This window comes from Lissotriton helveticus, chromosome 9 (genome assembly GCF_964261635.1).
Source record: "Lissotriton helveticus chromosome 9, aLisHel1.1, whole genome shotgun sequence".
NCBI lineage: Eukaryota > Metazoa > Chordata > Amphibia > Caudata > Salamandridae > Lissotriton > Lissotriton helveticus.
This window is the reverse complement of record NC_136070.1, coordinates 1,008,417,544-1,008,436,243: the sequence shown is the minus strand read 5'-3', so window position 1 is coordinate 1,008,436,243 and position 18,700 is coordinate 1,008,417,544. Positions and strand designations below refer to the sequence as shown.

Sequence of the window (18,700 nt, the reverse complement as noted above, 5' to 3'; positions counted from 1 at the left end):
ATGAATACTGTCAAGGAGCCACCACACGTTTGCCCAAACCCAAAGCGGTTTTAAGGACAAGACAAGAGACCATTTAACTCATAAAAGAAGTCAATGAACTCTTACAAAAAAAGCCATAGAAAGGGTCCCAGCAGGGCAGGCAAACAAAGGAAACGACTCTCCTTGTTTCATTGTCCCAAAACAAGAGCTAACTCTGAGACCAATCCTGGACATTAGATTCCTAAACAAATTCATTCATACCTAACTCTACAAGATGACGATACTCCAAAGAGTAATTCAACTCCTAAGGAAGGTGTATTATATTGTAACCTTAGATATAATGGACGCCTACCTACACTCACCTATGAACCAAAACCATGAAAAATACCTTTGATTGGTATTGGACAAGGTGCACTATCAATTCACAGTGCTACCACTTGCCGTAAAATTAGCCTCCCAGGTCTTCGCAAAGTGCCTCGCAGTGGTAGCATCAGACCTAAGAAGACAAGGTAGCCATGTCTACTTATACGATTGGCTAGTAAAGGCATAATCAAAACAAAAACCACAAGAAGTAGTAGCCACAACCAGAACAGGGAAAAGTATTACTGGGAGCAACCTTAAAGTCGAGGACACCACGAGCATACCCAGTACCAAAAAGAGCAACGGCATCACAGAGCAGACTCTCCTCTACCATAGGGGTCTCTCTCTGACAGTGAGGACTGTCATGAAACTAATAGACATGATGGCATCATGCATACAACTCATAATACATGTGAGACTGCACATGCTCCCTTTCCATGAATGGATTTGCAACAAATGGTCACAAGTCACCGGGAGTTTGGAAGATCTAGTAGCTGTCACAGCAAAAAAAACAAAAGGAGATACAATGATGGAAATCAAAAAGCATGATGGCAGAGAGACCATTCAAAACACCAACTAAGACAGTCACCATCCCAATGGATGCATCCCACAAAGGTTGGGGACCACACACATGCAACCTGAAGGTATGCAGACAATGGAACAACACAGATGCGCTGAAACACACCATCTACCTGGAAAAGAAGACAGTTTTCCTAGCCCTGAAGGCTTTCCAAGCGCATATAACAGGCAAGACCGTACTAATATAAACAGACAACACAACAACCATGTTTTTTCTCAGCAAACGGGGATGCACAAAATCGTTCAATCTGAGCAAACTATCCCAAGAAATGTGGAAATTGATAATGCCAAGGAATATCACATTACAAAATGTCCACCTGGCAAGGATACAGATTAAGCAGATAAGAAATCCGATCAGATGAGTGGGAACTACAACAAAAAACACTGGAGAAAATATTCAAGGTCTTTGGTAGACCAACAATAGACCTATTCGTAGCAGCCAAAACCTCAAAATGCCTACACTACGCCTCCAGGTTTTAACACCACCAGTCAGAAGGGAATGCCCCGTCAGTAAACTGGTCGTGGAGTTTTGCATACACTTTTCGTCCAATTCACCGGATATCAAAGCTGCTGGATAAAGCCAGGCAACCAGGAACAAACCTCATCCCCATAGTGGGCCAGACAGACCTGGTACTCTTACCTAGTACAGATGCCCAGGGGACAAATGATCGCAATCCAGGCAGTGCAGTATCTGTTAATGCAGGAGAGGAGAGTCTACCACCTGTAGCCCGCAACTGTCAGCCTAGTGGCCTGGCTCCTGAATATCTAGAATTCAGGCATCTACACATGCTGCCATGGACAATGAAAACCCTTAAAGAGGCAAAGAAAGCTACCATAAGAAAATGTTATGCTGCAAAATGGAACAAATACACAAAGTGCCCCTGGTGTAGGCTATAGTGTAACAGCTTCTTCACATCACCAGTGGTGAAGAGATTCTTGAAAGGAGCTTAAAGGAGTGCACAATCAATATAATTTTTCCAGCACCATTATGGAACAGTAACACTGTGCTAACTCAATTAATGAATCAGCCATTTGAACCTATGCACAAGACGGATCTCAAATCACTCACACTCAGGACCTCATTTCTAATTGCTGTCACATCACTACGCAGAGTGAGCGAGCTACAAGCACTCACAATACAGGTACTATACAGGGCTCGAAAAGTCCACTTGCCCGCTCGCTTTTGAGAGCCAGATTTAATTAGGACAAACGATTTTTAGGTCCTACTCACCCTTTCTTGTGAGTAGGAAGACAAATTGACATTTGACCTCTCTCTGAAAGCAGAGCTAATGTGGCTAGATAGCAAGATTTAAAGGCATCTTTATTTCTCACAAAGTGAATGAGCAATAGAAATACCTTTTAAATCTGGTTAACGTGTCACATTTCCTCACAGAAATCAAGTGCATTACAGGTAGATCGAGTAGATTTTTTTAAGTTACTAGACCTGAAGGTCTAGTAACAGTTTTTAGATTTTTCGAGCCCTGCTATACCTGCAAATACACAGACAAGGTAGTTCTCAGAACTAACCCACAGATCCTACCCAAGGTGGTGACCCACTTTCATGTCAACCAAAGCATCTTCAAAGAGCCAAAGACACAGACTGAAAGAGCCCTACACACTTTGATGCAAAGAGGGCGTTAATGTACTGTCCACAAGAAACAAAGATGTTTCGCTATGTAAACCAGTTGTTTGTCTCCTTCGGCAAAGCAATCAAGGGTCCCCCAGTAGCTAATGGCACAATCTCAAAATGAATTGTGGAAACAATATAGACTTGCTATTCTGGGGTAGGGATGACACTGCCCACACGCTCAAGAGCCCACTCAACAAGGGAAAAGGCGCAACACTAGCATTCCTAGTAAGCGTGCCCATGGACACCATCTGCGCAGCAGCCACATGAGCCTCACCACACACCTTTGCAAAACATTATGGTGTGGGCAGGCAGATGAACAAGAAGCACGGGAGGACTAAAGGTACTTCACCACCTGTTTGCTAACACTTCTGCATTTCATCCCAAACAACCCATGGGAAGGGATACCCCTACATAATCTAATGGACAGCATAAATATCCAGAAAAGGATTCATGCTGCAAAACGAAATGGTTACGTAGCAGTTGCAGTAGTTTTGCAGCTTGAACAGTTTTCTGGATTCACATACGACCCACCTACCTCCTCGGCAATGGGAGATGATGCGACCAGGTTGGAAAGAAAAGAACAAGGAGGAAGTATACCAGAAAGAAACAAAAACTAATTTGAAGATAGCGACAACGCACAGGAACATTCGGGGTGCCGTCTGATGTCACACAGGGGAGGGACATACCACCAAATGATGGTCGATGCCCACAGAAAAAGGAAAATAAAGACTATTCCGGACATACCCACTAGTTGCTGGAATAATGCACAGCATGTGAATGCAGAAAACAACAAGCTGCAAAACTATTCCTTCTGGTAAGTAATTATTTTGTTCCTGATCTCTTGCATTTGATCCTTTTTTAAATAACCTTTCTCTCCATTGATTAATTTCCACCACCTCTTGCAAGCTTATCCTCACTTCCCTCTTATCTCTTTCTTCTTTCACACTCCGCCTTTTTTGCCTCATCTCTTACCATGCACTTGTTCAGAAGAGTGTTTTTCTGAAGAGAACTTTTCCATTCTGGCAGCCCTTCTTTCACATCTCAGTGACCTTATGTATAAGTTTCCATTCAGTTAAAGTCATTTATTATCAGTTTCTCTCACTTCTGTGATAGACTGAGATGAAAGGACAGCAATGGTACTGTCATGATGTAAAGAGTGTATGAGCTTAAACGAAGTCTTTGCTAGTATAATCCCCAAAAATGCTCAACACAAATGCTAAAGCAATTGCCCTCGATAGTCTTGAGTTCGAATGTCCTTTTCTTCCTTTATTGAGTCCCTGTCAGTTTTTTTTCAGCTAAAGGCAGTGTTTTCCTTTAAACATTGAATAACATCTTGTTTCCAGAAGTTTAATAATTGGTCAAGCTATCACAGTGTAACGTTTGTTTGAGATTGTGTCCTAGATGACACTCTATATCTCTCAAATCTAGAGTTGGGCAGCCTTTCCAGATCATATCTCCACAAATTGGATTAGGTCATGCTCCTAACGCAAGGCTTATACGGAAGCCTTGCGTTATGAGCATGACCTAATCACAACTGTGGAGATATGATCTGGAAAGGCTGCCCAACTAGACCGAAACCGCATCTTCGATATTCACATTGACAATTGTTTGCCTCACCGATTCCTTTTATATATTCTCTAGTGATTTGTAAGGTAATGTGTTTTCTAGCCAACAGTTGTAAAATGTATGGTCTTTGCAAGCATCCTCCCTCCTTTACCCTGTTGACCCGCTGCAATACTTTCAATAGGCTGAAGATTTGCTTCTCTTGCTTTTCTGTTGGACAGTAGAGGCTATGAAATATAAGTAGGGCCACATAAGAATTTGATAATCTCTGTAAAGTCGGGGAAAAAAAAAAGACAAATCACTAACATTGCTCTTTGGGTTTGGCAGGGGGACTGTTGGGGTGTAGAATGAAAAAAAATAATGAAAAAATAAGCACTACTGAGTGAAGGTATTTTAGACTATAAAACAGCTAACTATTAATTTCTCTTCTGCAGAACCCTGATCTAGGTAATTTTGACACTTTTACTATCTCTTTTTCCAGTTCTTTCCTGCCAAATCCACCCCAGCCCACTGAAGCGTTCCATGTCATTGATTCCCACGAGTCAGCAAGTCTCCAGCGACTGGATGGGAACAGATGAGCTGGGTGCCAGATCTGCTTTCATTTCCTCTGACCATGCACCCTTATCCCCTCAGAGCAGCGTGGCATCATCTGGCAGTGAGCAGACTGATGAACAAGGTCGCAATACATTTCAAGAGGAAGGCAGTGGCATGAGAGGTGAGGTCCTGCTATGCTCTTACAGGGTCCCATCATTTGAGGTGGAAGATACTATGGCAGCAGGTGTGAAATCCTGTGTTGTGGGTGGAGGGTGTTCATGGCAGGGATGAATGACAGGATAAATAAAGTGCAGTTGTTTCAATCCTATTTTAGGGTCCTCCGTTCTCCAGAGCTGCGGAATGAGAAGGGAGTCTCAAAAGTTGCCTATTAGGGTATTCTGATGAGTCAGTCTATGGTAATAAGAACTGTGGGGGCGTTCCATTAGTTTAAGTGTTCTCCCTATCAGATGCAGTGTTAAAAGGAGTGGTCTGCATTTTTAGAGCCCACTGCTGTCAGCAGCACTGCTGTTGGAAACGAGCCTGAATTTTAACTTTCGTAGTATCTTCTTCTTGCAGGGTAACAAGATGGCGAAGGTCTAGAATGGAATGCATTCACATTAGGTGTCAGGATTCCTGGAATGTTAAACATCGATGGCAATATACCTCTCTTGTGTGGGGTGCGCAAAGCAGCATTGATAAGATGTAAGGCTTTAGTAAACATTAGAGGTCTTTATACTCCTGACATAAGTGGAATTCTGTTTCGCTAATGTCCGGAGTGTCATTCTCAGTACCCCATACCAACCAACACTCAGTTTGCAACCTGTGCTTCTTGTCCGATAGAGAGGACACCTGTGAGGCCTGCCAATCATTTCGATCGTAAAAGACCCTTAAGAATGACATGCTTCGTGCCAAGAAATGCAGCACATGCAGGCAAATGCTGTTCTGGGCACCTTCAGTCGGCAACAGGATGAAGACGAGGAAGCTTCAGCAGCACACTAGGAATCACTCTCTATTCATGATTCTAATTCTCAATATGATCTGAACTCAGCCACCCTTCAGCCAGCACAAAAGCATCAGCAGTGAGTACTTCTACGCCGACCCAAAGCCCAAATCGATCTTGACTGAAAAAACTTCTCCTGGTCCGCCACTCCAAAAAGGCCATGGTTCGCACGGAAAGACTGAATCAGAAGCCCTTCCCTCTGCTCCAAAAAGCCTGCCTACAGCAGGGGCCTCCACCTCTGCGCCTACAATGTCTCGTCCTTCAGTATCAACACTGAAACAAAAACTGGTTATTTTGAATCTGACAGTAGCTCCACCTAAGTCGAAGATCCCTCCACTGAAGTACTTACGGATCGAATACTCCTCCAGAGCCAATCCTAATGTCATGCTGGAAAGACTCTTCCCAAAGCACAAAAAAAAAAACCCACTGGATTCAACCTGGAACGAAGAAAATAGTGCTTTAGCCTGCAAAAACCCACTCTTCAAAGAAACTATTAACTTTCCTGGAGGCTTTAGATGCTCCTCTACCATTTCTTTGGAGAAGAATCCGAACAGGAAGAGGCGACAGCTGCGGAAGAAGGGGCCTTTTCGGTCCCAGAATCGGATTCAGACTTGAAAGTCGAATTGGAATCCGACGTTCCAGCAGGACAGTGTGCCATGATTACTAAAGCCCCCTTACCACTTAAACTCTCTTCCACTAAACAGGAGGATTCAGCACCACCTCTGCCTTCGGATCTAGGTCGGCACTGAGACTGTTTCTAACGCCCTCTGCCATGGCATCGAAACACAGTCAAGCCTTCCGGCTCAGGATCCCAAACGTTCCACTCCAAAAGACAAATCTAGCTCGGAGCCGAAATCTTCTGTTTCAAAACACAAGTCTGCTTTGGAACTGAAACCTTCAGTTTTGAAGGATAAAAAGGACGAGTCCAGTTCGCCACCATAAACTTCAGAGCCGAAATCAAAACAAGAACTCCCAGCTCCTCAGAACCAATCCTAGATGTTACAATGGAAAGATTGGACCGAAACAGAAAAAGCTACACATCAATCCAGATACTGGACACATTTTAGCTAAAACTCCTGCAAAAAGGAAAGTTAGTTTAGAGGACACTGGATGGAAGATTCCTAGTAAGAACAAGCATTGGCATAGCCAATAGGTCTCGCCTTTGGGAACTAATAAGGGTTTAAGCAGAGATATTGACTTTGTTTGTTTTTAAGCTGTTGTACAAAAGTCTGCAGAATGCTGAAAAGTTATAATAAAGAAGTGTGAGAAGCATTTTTGTTACCTTGGATATGACCAAGAAAGTATTATGTACAACAGAATGACCATATTAAAAAAGTATTAATAATAAGTAATGACTTGAGTTTTTTTAATGTTTGAATGGTGGCAACTTGTATCTGCCTGTCCCAATGGTTGTTTATTATGGTTTTTATTGTTAAAGGGGTGGGTATGAAAAACAGGAGAGTAAAGGTTGGTTAGTTAGTGAGAGTGATAGATTTAGTGAGTTAGTGAGAGATAATGAGTTAGTTCCTTAGTGAGAGAGAGTTAGTGCGAGAATTAGTTAGTGAGAGTTAGTTTGTGAGTGAGTTAGTGAGAGAGAGTGAGACTTATTTATTGAGTATATGCGGTGCTTGGACTCAAGGCGCGTGCGCCTGGGACGCAGGATCCCCCTGAAGATAAAAAGACCCATCTGGTGAATATGTGCAGATATCACTTCTTATCCCAGCAGGGGGTGTGTCAAGCTCCCCCCAAATGGCTTCTTAGCCATATGATTTGCCGGATGGCGACGCTGCTAAGATGTCTACACAATGCTGGCGGCAGTGGTGAGCCTTTTCTGGCAAACATCGGTTCCACAGGTAGCCATTTCAGTGCGCAGAGAGCAGCGCACACATGATGTGGCAGTTTGCAAAGCCCTACATATAATTACCGTGTGTGTCTAAACACGAGGGAAGTAACCGCAGGACTCTTATCCCCCGGGAAATAAGTGCAAAGCTTTCAGCTGCTGCGTTTCTGGCAAGGGTCCGAGATCAAACATGACTCTGTGATGTGCTGAGTGGCGGGCCATGCCAATCAAAGCACTGGTGCGATATAGGGGGTCGTTCTGCTGCTCGCCTCGGCAGACCACAGACTGCAGAGCGGAGGCAGGAGAGGCCACTGCTAGAGACCGCCTCCTCGAAAAGAAAGAGGTCCAGGAGAGAGGGGTCGGACACACGGAGAGGCCCATCTGTGTCAAGCCATGAGACGCCCATTATGGGTCTAGAAGCCCTGCGAGCAGACCTACCCAGTGGGATGGCTGGCAGGGCTTTCAAAGCCCTACACTTGGTGCAACAGTGTGCCACAATCGTTTCAATGTGCGTTTTGGGCACTAGAGTCACGCAGCGTGGGCTCCGGCGACTCCTCCTCTGGTGTCACTTATATAACCTGTCAGTCAGGATGATTGACAGTCTCATCGCTGGCCCGCAGCTCGGTACCTAGGGCCAGGGCGGTCACCAAACTTTCCATCTTAAGGAAAGCCATGAGCCACCAGGGCACAAGTCCTAAACAAGTGCGGTGCACGCGCACTGCAAGGAATGTGAGGTATGCAGCTGGCACCCGGCCGCGCTGCTGCTCTCTCCCGAGCTCCCTAGGCCAAGGGAGAGAGAAGGCGGGACATGCCTCGCCGGCCACTTCCGTGCTGTCTTTCTTAGAAAAACGCATGCAAAGGCCAATAGTATCCGAGCAAAAAGAAATACACACACAAGCATGTGGTCCGAGTTGAAAGTCCTTACCAGAAGCCGCGCAATGCAGCGCATGCGCGCTGGCTCATGCGAGACCTAAAAACGACATCGAAAAAAGTCCTATCCATTCTACCTTGCTATCCCCTCTGCCATACTCACCAGTACTACAAATGCCAGCCTCAGAGCCACTACACTTAACACCACAGGTGTCTACTCATACACAGCCTGATTTAGGAGATTGTTAGATTTGGGGGTCTCTAATTGGCACAGGTAGGTACTTGTGACAAATAGGGACCCTTGCCTCTAGTTAGGGTAAAGGGGTACAATCCTAAAATAACCCCTGCTCACCCCCTTGGTAGCTTGGCACAAGCAGACAGGCTCATCTCCGAGGCAGTGTGTAAATCATTTGTGACCACAGACAGTAATCAAGTGACACCACTACATATGGACACCACACAGGTTTTATATCAAAAATAAGTATTCTTTATATGGACTTATCACAAGACCACAAAAATCCATAATACTGTACTTAAAATGGTAGTTTTAGCTTAGTTCTCTTCAGTTCTTAAAATGCGACACTTTGACTCAATGTACCTTACGATGCGTTACCCATCCACAACAAAAGTGTTGCAGCGATGGAAATACGGCAAAGTTCCGGTGCAAAGAAATAGACGTGAAAATCTCTCAGATGCGGCACGCTTCTCCGATGATGCGAGAAGTCTCGATTCAATGCGTCAGTTGCAGCGGCGACACCCTTGTTCCGCGATGCGACAACAGCTTTGGCTGTGACACTCTTCTCCGACGTTGCGAGACGCTTCCGCACAAAGCGACAACTACAGCGGCGACATCCAAGATGCGACGGCAACATGGTTCTTCTTCGTTGCGAGACACTTCTCTCAATGCGGTGCAATACGAGAGCTACAGCGGCGACATCCAAGATGCAATGGCAGCAGCAGCGACCTGCTTCTTCCTCTTGAGTCGCGCTTCCAGCTCTTTGTGACACCCAGTCCCTCGGAAGGCCCAAAACAGCAGCAGGCACTTCCCAAGGAACTCTGGGGAGCTGGGGGTTGAAGTCTGTTGTCCCTGAGACTTCAGCAGGAGGCAAGCTCTGTTCCAAGCCCTTGGAGATCCTTACAAGTTGATGAAAGTACACAAAGTCCCTTTCTCCTCTCTTTGGAAGTCAAGCAACCTCTGGAGACCAATCCCCCAAGCAGCCCTTCAGCTTAGGGATAGTCTCTCCTCAGTTTCTCTTGGTTCCACTCCTCAGCAAAGGTTTCTTCTTGTTTGTCCAAAAGTGATCTAAATTCTTGGGATCAGGGTCACAATATTTATACCCCAAACTCATTTTTCCTCTGAGGGCAGAGGGGCCTTTGCCCAGTTAAAACCAGTTCTGGAGCACTCTGTTGACATGACTCCTTTCCTTTCACAGTGCAGGGCAGAAACATCAGACGCCCCACAGGAGGTGGAGCCAGCATTGTGGAGGGAAAGCACAGCCTTGGAGCAATTTGTTACAGGATGCCTTTTCTTCTTTCACAGTGCAGGGCAGAGACATCAGACGCCCCACAGGAGGTGGAGCCAGCATTGTGGAGGAAAGGCACAGCCCTATTTGGGTCCCAGGTGCTACTCCTCCCTCCCATCTTGATGCAGATCTCTCTATTCACCACTGGGCGGACTCATTCTGTCTTTTGGAATCCCCCAGCCCTGTCACTCAAACTCTAGACAAGGAATACACAACCTAGCAGAGGCAGGCTTTGGATAGTTAGACAAGAATATACCTATTTAAGTGGTATTTTCATACACAGAATGTTAAAATCAACTTCACTAAAAGAAGTATTTTATCATTCTGAGTTCAGGCATACTAAACTCGAATGTCTACCATGTTCTCTGAGTCAGTTAGGATTATAAGATGTAATAATCTAACTGCCCATTCTGGTCTATGGAGAACAGGTAGCCTTGCAATAGTGAAAAACGAAAATGGCTGTAATTCATTATCAGGCAATGCCACACACACCAGGGCATGTCCTACATTATACTTACAATGCACCCTAACCATGGGCCTACCTTAGGGGTGACTAATATGTAGAAAAGGGAAGGTTTAGGAACTGGCAAGTGGGTGCACATGCTCAGTCAACATGGCAGTACCAGACTGCACATAGGCTCTGCAATGGCAGACCTTAGACACACTTTTACAAGCCGCTTCCCTTCTGTGGGTGGCACAACCAGTGCTGCAAGCACACCAGCAGCATTTGGTTTACAAGCCCTGGGCATGCCTGGTGTACTGTACTAGGGTCTGACAGGTAAACCAAACCAGTCAATCGTTGAATCACCAATTCATACATCAATTTACAATAGGGAGCACTTGCACTGTGGCACTGGACAGCACTGGCCCAGTACCCAAAGCATCTAACGCCAGAAAAACACATGAGGCAACAGCAAAAATGGAAGGGAGACCCACGCCAATGGTGCCAGGTCTAACAGAGATGAAGAGGACAGGGCTCCTTTACCAACAGATCCATGGTATGATTACAATATTGATCCACCATAGATAATGATCCAGATTTATACACAGCAAAACCATCACCCGCAGTTTATAACGTATTTTATCAAGAGCTGATTTCAAGAGCAGCAGCTTATCATGGGGTTACACTGCACAGAGGCTTTCCGTGACAACTTTTTATTTGAGACACCAGGGCCTTCACATAGAAGTAGTCAGTCTCCCTATGTTGAAAGGCATGATTATACATGCAGATGAGCTTTTTAAAGACCCTGACAATCAATAAAATCCATCACCATCTGATCCTGTTTTTATTGAAGGACAGCTACACCGAGACTCACTAGTAGTTTCTATTCCTCGTAAAAGAGCAAATTTACAGACCTCTGGAGATGCATCTCTCCCCCAGATAGTCTAAATTAATTGACGCATCCGGTAAGAGTGGCTGCTCAATCCGCTAACCACTGGTGTATTGCCAAGACACAGGTCCTACTAGCTAGGTATGACAGGGCTCACTGGGACGAGATGGAAGGCCTACTTCAATACCTCCCAGATGAGCACAAGAAAAATGCACACAAGCTAGTCTGACTCACCTGCCCTCCACACACTCAACCACGTAAGAAACAACTGCCAGCTGTCAACACCAGACACCGACCAAGGCCAGTTCTCCTGGCGACACTGCAGCAGCTGAACCATCATCAAATTCTGAACCCCCACGGCTACTGGCCACCCTCATGACACCAGCGCACCGAACCCCTTTGGTGCATTCTCCTCAATGTACACTCCCTGCACGGACATACCATAGAGTTCTGGGACCTCCTCGACTCCCTTTCGCCAGACATCGCCTTCCTCGCAGAAACCTGGACAAATGCCACCTCCGCCCTGACATAGCTACCGTCATCCCAGACTGATACAAAATCCAGCGAAAGTACCACCCCAACCACCCAAGAGGAGGACTCTCCATCGCTTACAAGAACTCCCTTTGACTTACTACCTCCAGCACTGACGACTCCTCGTTCCCCATGGAACAATTCCATTTCCAGATCCAGACCAAGTCCACAGCGACCCTGCTCAGCACCCTAGCCTACAGACCTCCTGTACCACAAATTACTTTAGCTACAACCTTCAAAGAAATTCCACAAAAAATCATTAATAGATCGCCATTAATCTACAGTGTTAACCTACTTAATATGGGGACTGTGTATACTTACAGACTGAGTCGCAACCGATTTATAACAAGACAACTAGGTTGATTAAACAGTAGCTGTTGCAAATAATGTTAGAGAATGATTTGTGGATTGTAAATGCAAAAAGTATGAAAAGCATGTAAGAAGTCACGTTAACACTGTAGATTAATGGCGATCTATTAATGATTTTTTTGTAGATACCCCTGACGAAGGGAAATCTTTCCCGAAATGCATTGGGTGCATTTTTAATAAAGTCGCTATATGTGGAACCACCTCCTGTCTGTAGAATTTCTTTGAACACGGTCAAGAATGGATAAAATAAATCGACTAACAATAGTAAAACATTGATAAAAAAATGGATTAAAAAGAAAAAGGAAGAAATAAGGAGTACATGGACCAATTTGATTTATTGGATCTATTTTGTAACGGACCAGGCAGTGCGGCTGGATAGGGGAGCGTAATGGGTCCCCAAGTGTTGTTTGCAGACTTAACTCATGGGCATACCCTTGTATGAGATCCGTGTCTTTGGAGACTAAACTTATTTGGCATTTGTGTGCTTCAAGGACAGTCTGTGCTTGCCAAGTCCCTGGACCATTCTATCGCCCAATGCCATCCCCCATCTGCGTTTTGCAGCTAAGGAAGGGGCTTCCAGCTGCGCTAATTCGCTATGAGCCGCACATGCTGCCCAGCCTCTGTGTGGACAAGGGCCTGCTACCCACAGACCTCGTTGGTCAAGTGGCCAGCAGTTTGATCAGTCTGCCACCCCCGGCAGCTGTAGCCTCCAAACCTTCCTAATCTACCCTATTACCACTGTGGGCATCCAGTTGACGGCAGGATTTGCCATCACAGTCCCAACTGGCAGTTCATAACGTTGGACAGGTGGGTTTTGCAGATAGTCCGAAGGGGCTACTCAATACAGTTCAAGACTACCCCTTCCTCTATGCCACCATCTTACGACTGACTGACGGTGGATCATCTGTTGCTTCTCCGCAGAAGTCATTGCTCTCTTGCCAAGTGAGCCATAGAGAGTGTTCCTACGCCAAAAGTAGTCTGTAGTTGCTGTTCATGCTACTTTCTGGTTCCCAAAAGGGATAAAGGCCTTTGTCCTATGCTAGATCTGCGGGCCCTCAATCTTACTCAAAAAGGGCAAATTAAAAATGCTCATGTTGGTTCAGGTCTGGTCTGCCCTGGACCCCGGACACTAGATGGTAGTGCTGTACTTGCATAATGCCTATTTCCACATTCCGATCCTGCCTGCCCACTGGTGCTATCTGCGGTTTACTGTAGGACACGAGCACTTTCAGTTCATTGTGCTTCACTTTAGCCTTACCAGTGCCACTCGGGTGTCCACCAAGGTCATGGTTGTGGTTGTAGCTCATCTGCAGCTATCGGGGGTGCCAGCCTTTCCCTTCTTGACTAGTGGCTGTTGAAGGCAGTCTTGCAACAGGCTGTTGACTCCCACCTCCAGACTATGGCGAACCTTCTGTACTCGCTGGTGTTCACTATCAACATGCCAAAGTCACATCTGATTCCCTCTCAGACTCTCCCTTTCATCAGAGCTGTTCTGGATACAGTGCAATTTTGGGCTTATCCTATAGAGCGGCAAATTAAATATACTCCGGGTTTGATACTTATGTTTCAGCCTCTATCTTGGGTTTTGGTGTGATTGACTGAGTTTGGTGTGTGTCATGGTCTCCTGCATCCTGCTTGTGACACATGCCTGCTGGAATATGCAGGCTCTGCAGTGGAACCTGAAGTTCCAGAGGGCGCAGCATCAGCAGAACTTCTCCGCCACGGTCCAGCTCTGCAGTGGAGACTAACAAACTGCGATTCTGTCACAGACCTCTCTCCCTTCATAAACCAGATCTTATGGTAGTGACAGATGCGTTATTCCTGGGATGGGCTGGCCATCTGGGAGAAGTGTAGGTCAGAGGACTCTGGTCTCCTGCTGAATCTGGACTCCACATCAGCATGCTGGCATTGAAAGGCTTTATACCCTCCATCAAGGGAAGGCTAGTGCAAGTGTTAATAGACAACACTACCACCATGAGGTACTGCAACATAGAGGGTGATGTGGTGTAGTGGTCTAGTTGTCCCTCTACCTAGGCGGTATGCGCCTTCTGTTGGAATGAAATTGTGGCATGGTGTGCAGATAAACACATCTACCCCACCCCCCTTTCTGAAGTCTTACTCTTGATTCTTTTCCTGACCCTGCAGGACTAGGCTCTGGGCACTCATTCTGCCTTTTTGCTGCTGCCTGACCAACTCTCATCATGTCCCCTATTGTACGTAGGTTTCTAAAGGGTCTTACCCATTTCTTCCCTCCTTCACCGTTTATTATGCCTCAGTGGACCATCAATCTGTGCTTGACCTTTTCAATGTGTGCTCCTTTTGAGCCTCTTAATTTTCACCGCAGGCGTCTCACACTAAAAACAGCCTTCCTTTTGGAAATTACATCTGCCTGTAAAGTGAGTGAGCTTGAAGCCTTATTATATAAGCCGCCTTACCGATCAGCCTTTCTTTACAAACCGGTGCTTCGCATAAGGGGGCCTCCTTTCTATTGAAAGTTGTCACCCCATTTCATGCAGGCCAATCTATCACCCTGCCTACTTTTTGCTCTTCTCCACAGCTCTCTAAAGAATTAGCGACTCCGTCTGGACCCAAACAGAGTGTTGTGGTTCTACTTTGGCCACACAAGAGTTCTGGGTGGACATGTTTTAGTTGGTTCATCCCAGATACTCTCAATTGTGTTAGGCACCTGTTTTTCCTTTGCCCTCCATGCTAAAAGCTTCCCTGTGTATTCACTTTCTTCATACACTGTCTGGAGGTAGGTCCTACTTGCTGCATCCCCTAAATCATAATAAAATGTCTTCATTTGTATTTTTGCCTGGAGTAACTTTTGCGTGGTATTCGGATTCCTATTCTTAGTGTGCTCCTGGTTCGCATTGGCGAGTCTTATTTCAATCTTCAATCTTTCCTCTTTTTTTGCCCTTTGTTGTGGTATTTCATTCGAGGTGATTATGCCTCTTAGCGTGGCCGTAAATGCGTCCCAGGTTACATTAACTGGGATGAAGTCTTTATTTATATAGAAAAAGGCGCTAATCTCATTGTCTATTTCTGTGCACCACAGCTCATTTTCCATATAGAATTGATTAAAATACCATCTTCTCAGTACATTTTCCGTCCCCGCTTCCGGCAGCAATTTCATTTTTATTTGGGCATGATCAGAAAAAGTGTTTCGAATATGATCATACTTATTGACAAAGATTGTACGAGGTCAAGAAGAAATCTATTCTAGATGCTGAATCATATTTTGCTGAATAGCAAGAGTTCTCTCGCTTGCCTGGGTTTTTAAGGCGCCAATTGTCTGATATCTAAATTTTTACAGCGCGCCAGGGCAATGGAGATCTGAGGTTTATTTGTTTGCGCTTGTTCTTCGTGGAGTCAACAGAAGGGTCCTGCAAGAAGTTAAAATCACCTCCCCATATAATGTGTCCAGGGATACAAGATAAGGTTTGTTTTAGCTGTAAAAGAGGGAGTGGGTCATCAATGATGGGTGCGTAAATTGTGGCCAGGATGAGGTTTAACTGATTTAGTTTTCCATGGATAAATGTCCATCTTCCCCCTGGGTCCGAGTGTGATGAATTTACTTGAAATTGAACGTGCTTGCCTACAAAAATGCCCACAGCCTCTGCGCGCTACCTGAGACAGATGAGCAATGGAAGCCCGTCCAGTCCTTGAAGATTTTACTTGCGTCTGGGATACTCTTGAAAAAAGATAACATTGGGATTGTGCCCTCTAAGCCAGCTTTCAATTGCATGGGACTTACGCCTATTGTTAAGCCCATTAGCATTCAAAGAGTATTGTTAGGTTATTCTTACTCATAGTTATTATACCTTGTTATATACTTAAAAGTAAACCCCTCCTGGGACCCCCAGACTTCTTGGGGCTCTAAAGGTTGTGAAAGCGCACTTGAACCAGCTTTATATGGATTAGCAAAATATGCCCTAATGCATGGTGTAGGCCACATAAGTACAGAGTGTCCAAGAGAACACAGCAGTGCCTAAGATAGTTAGTGACTTGGGCTAACAAAATAAAGCCAGTAGCATAGTAAAATATTATTCAGTTGACTGCGTAACATCAAAACCATGGGTAGCGCCTAAATATATAAATACAGTACCGATCATAAGAATACTGACATACTCCTAACATACTCCTTTGGCCCTGTAGAGGTTTACCATGTTTTTCAAAAACTACCTTCCTATCTTTAAAATAAATAAATAAATAAAGCCGCTTCCTAACAGATGGCAGTCTACTGTGCAAATTTAGCATTGAGCAGCAAATCTTCATAGCAGCTAAAATATAGCGTGGAATAGAGCATAGATACCTAAAGTGCATTATATAAATGAAGTATATAAAATGCTTAAGTGCCCTACTTCTCTAACTATATGTTTGGTAAAATACCTTCCTAAAAAGCCGCTTCCCAGAGGATGGCCGCCTAAAGTGCAATTTTATTTAGCATTGAGCAGCAAGTTGTGTTAGCAGCGAAACTGTAAAGTGCGATAGAACATTGATACCTAAGGTGCATTGTATAAATGGAGTGTATAAAGTGCTTGAGTGCCTAGAAAATATGTACAGTACTTTTCATAATGAACAGCTCTTCTATTAAGTGTTCCTCTGTAAAATCTATACAAATGCTGCAATAATAAAACTTCACACAAGAACTTTCTCTTTTCTAGATGCTCCACCCTCTCCACCTCAATCCCCCCCCACCCCCAAGGACTGAATTTCCCACTATTCCCTCCTTCCTCCCCTTTTTACTGGATGCCATCTTATTGCATCATTTTGCGTCTCCTGGTTCACCTCATGTCCACCCTTAAGCTAACAAATCATCCATGTTTTTGCCTGGAGCCACCCTTGTCTTTCTTATAACTACAGTATATCTTCTCTTACACAGCACACAGTTTTTCCGAAAAAGATTGACCTACAGGTATGTTAGTGAAAATAAAAACATTTCCTTTAACTAAAACTTTTAACTTTGATTGTTGGACGATTAAGGCTTGTGTTCCTTTTGCCTTAAAGGAGTCAATCATCTGAATAAAATTCTTCTGTCTGCGTGCTGAAGCTGCGGACATGTCCGAAAGATTTTAAAATGTTGGATCTCTGAAGTAGAAAATTATCTTTTTGGTATTGCTGTGCTTAGAATTCTTTCCTTAATTCTGTAGTCTGCGAAATTCATTAAGATTGTGCCAGGGTATTTGGCATTCAGCTGTTTCTGTACAGGAACTCTATGGGCTCTAGTGATTGTGAGGTCTCCTTGTAGCTCTGGAATTACCTTTCTTAGGAGCGTCTCGGACCAAGCCACCATATCCGCATTCTCCAGGCCTTCCGGTACTCCGACCAGACTCAGATGGTCTCCTATTATAATTTTCTAAGTCCTGGAGTTTTAGCTCCATCTGGTACTTGTTTTTGTTATGCACTTGGATGTCTTCTGCATAGCTGACGTATTGTCCTCTAGGTCTGAGACACTATTTCCAACTTCTGATAGCCTTTTGGGGATATTCACTAAACTCTGCTCAAATTGGACAGTCTTTCATACAACTGTGCAATTTCAAGTGCTTGAGATAATTTAAAATCCCTTGCCTCTTATAGGATGGTTGTGAGCATACTTTTTATTGAGATCTTTCCTTTAGTCTCATCACATGAGGTCACCGGATCTCGATCCGATTCAGACTCCGACATAGTCTCTGACTCTGGCGCTTCTGGGAAGGCTTGAATGCCACTTACTACACCCTGCGTGGCCTGTAAAATTGCTTGTTCGCCTTGAGTTGGAGGGGCGTTAACATGAGTCTTTCTCGATCTGTGAGTGGGATTGAGGCTGTGACTGGATTGACTGCGCCAGCGGAGCAGGTTGCCCTTGATGGTCAGGTTGAGGTTTGGACATTGGTCCATTGTTTATTTTTTTTTTTATTTTAAATTCTTCTATAGCGCTGGAATCAATCCCGTAAGAGTATCTCCGCGCTTTGCCAGCTATAGAATCATCAGATAGTGCATAAATGAAATTAAAAAGACAGGAATGCTTCTTGATAAAGAAGGGTCTTTAAAGTCTTTCTGAAGGACAGGTGGTTGATGGTCATTCTTACATCAGTGGGAAGTTTGTTCCATAAGGCAGGTCCGACCGAGGAGAAAGCACGGTCTCCTTGTCTGGATTTCTTTTGGTAGGAGGTTTTAGAAGGGCTTGATTACTTGAGCGGAGAGACCTGCTGGGCTGATACAACTCAAGGGATTGAGACAGATATTTGGGACTTGCTCCATAGAGGCATTTGTGAACCGTGCAGCATATCTTAAAGTTGATACGCTGCCGTATGGGTAGCCAATGTAGTTCTTTCAACAAGGGCTTAGACGGAGTCCTAGCTGGAGCATTCATGACCAATCTTGCTGCTGTGTTCTGGACTATCTGCAAACGACCCACTGCATCTGCATTTGCTAATGTCAGCAGGCCGTTACAGTAGTCCAGACGACTGGTCACCAAGGCCTGTACAAGTGTCTTCCTATAGGTGGCAGGGAGATACGGGAAGACACGTCTAAGTAGGCCGATGGTGTGGAAACACAACCCTGCGATGTAGTTGGTGTGTTCCTTCAAGGTCAGCTTTTGGTCCAACT

General features: G+C 44.8%; 1 protein-coding gene across 4 annotated transcripts in view; it reads left to right on the top strand.

Annotated features, from left to right (window-relative positions):
* Positions 1-18,700, top strand: part of SAMD4B (sterile alpha motif domain containing 4B) — a 1,202,466-nt gene that overhangs the window by 342,964 nt on the left and 840,802 nt on the right. For all 4 annotated transcript variants that reach the window (XM_078661329.1, XM_078661328.1, XM_078661331.1 and 1 more), the window contains exon 4: positions 4,593-4,826. In XM_078661329.1, the coding sequence (XP_078517455.1) occupies positions 4,593-4,826 (234 nt within the window). The remainder of the gene's footprint in view (positions 1-4,592; positions 4,827-18,700) is intronic.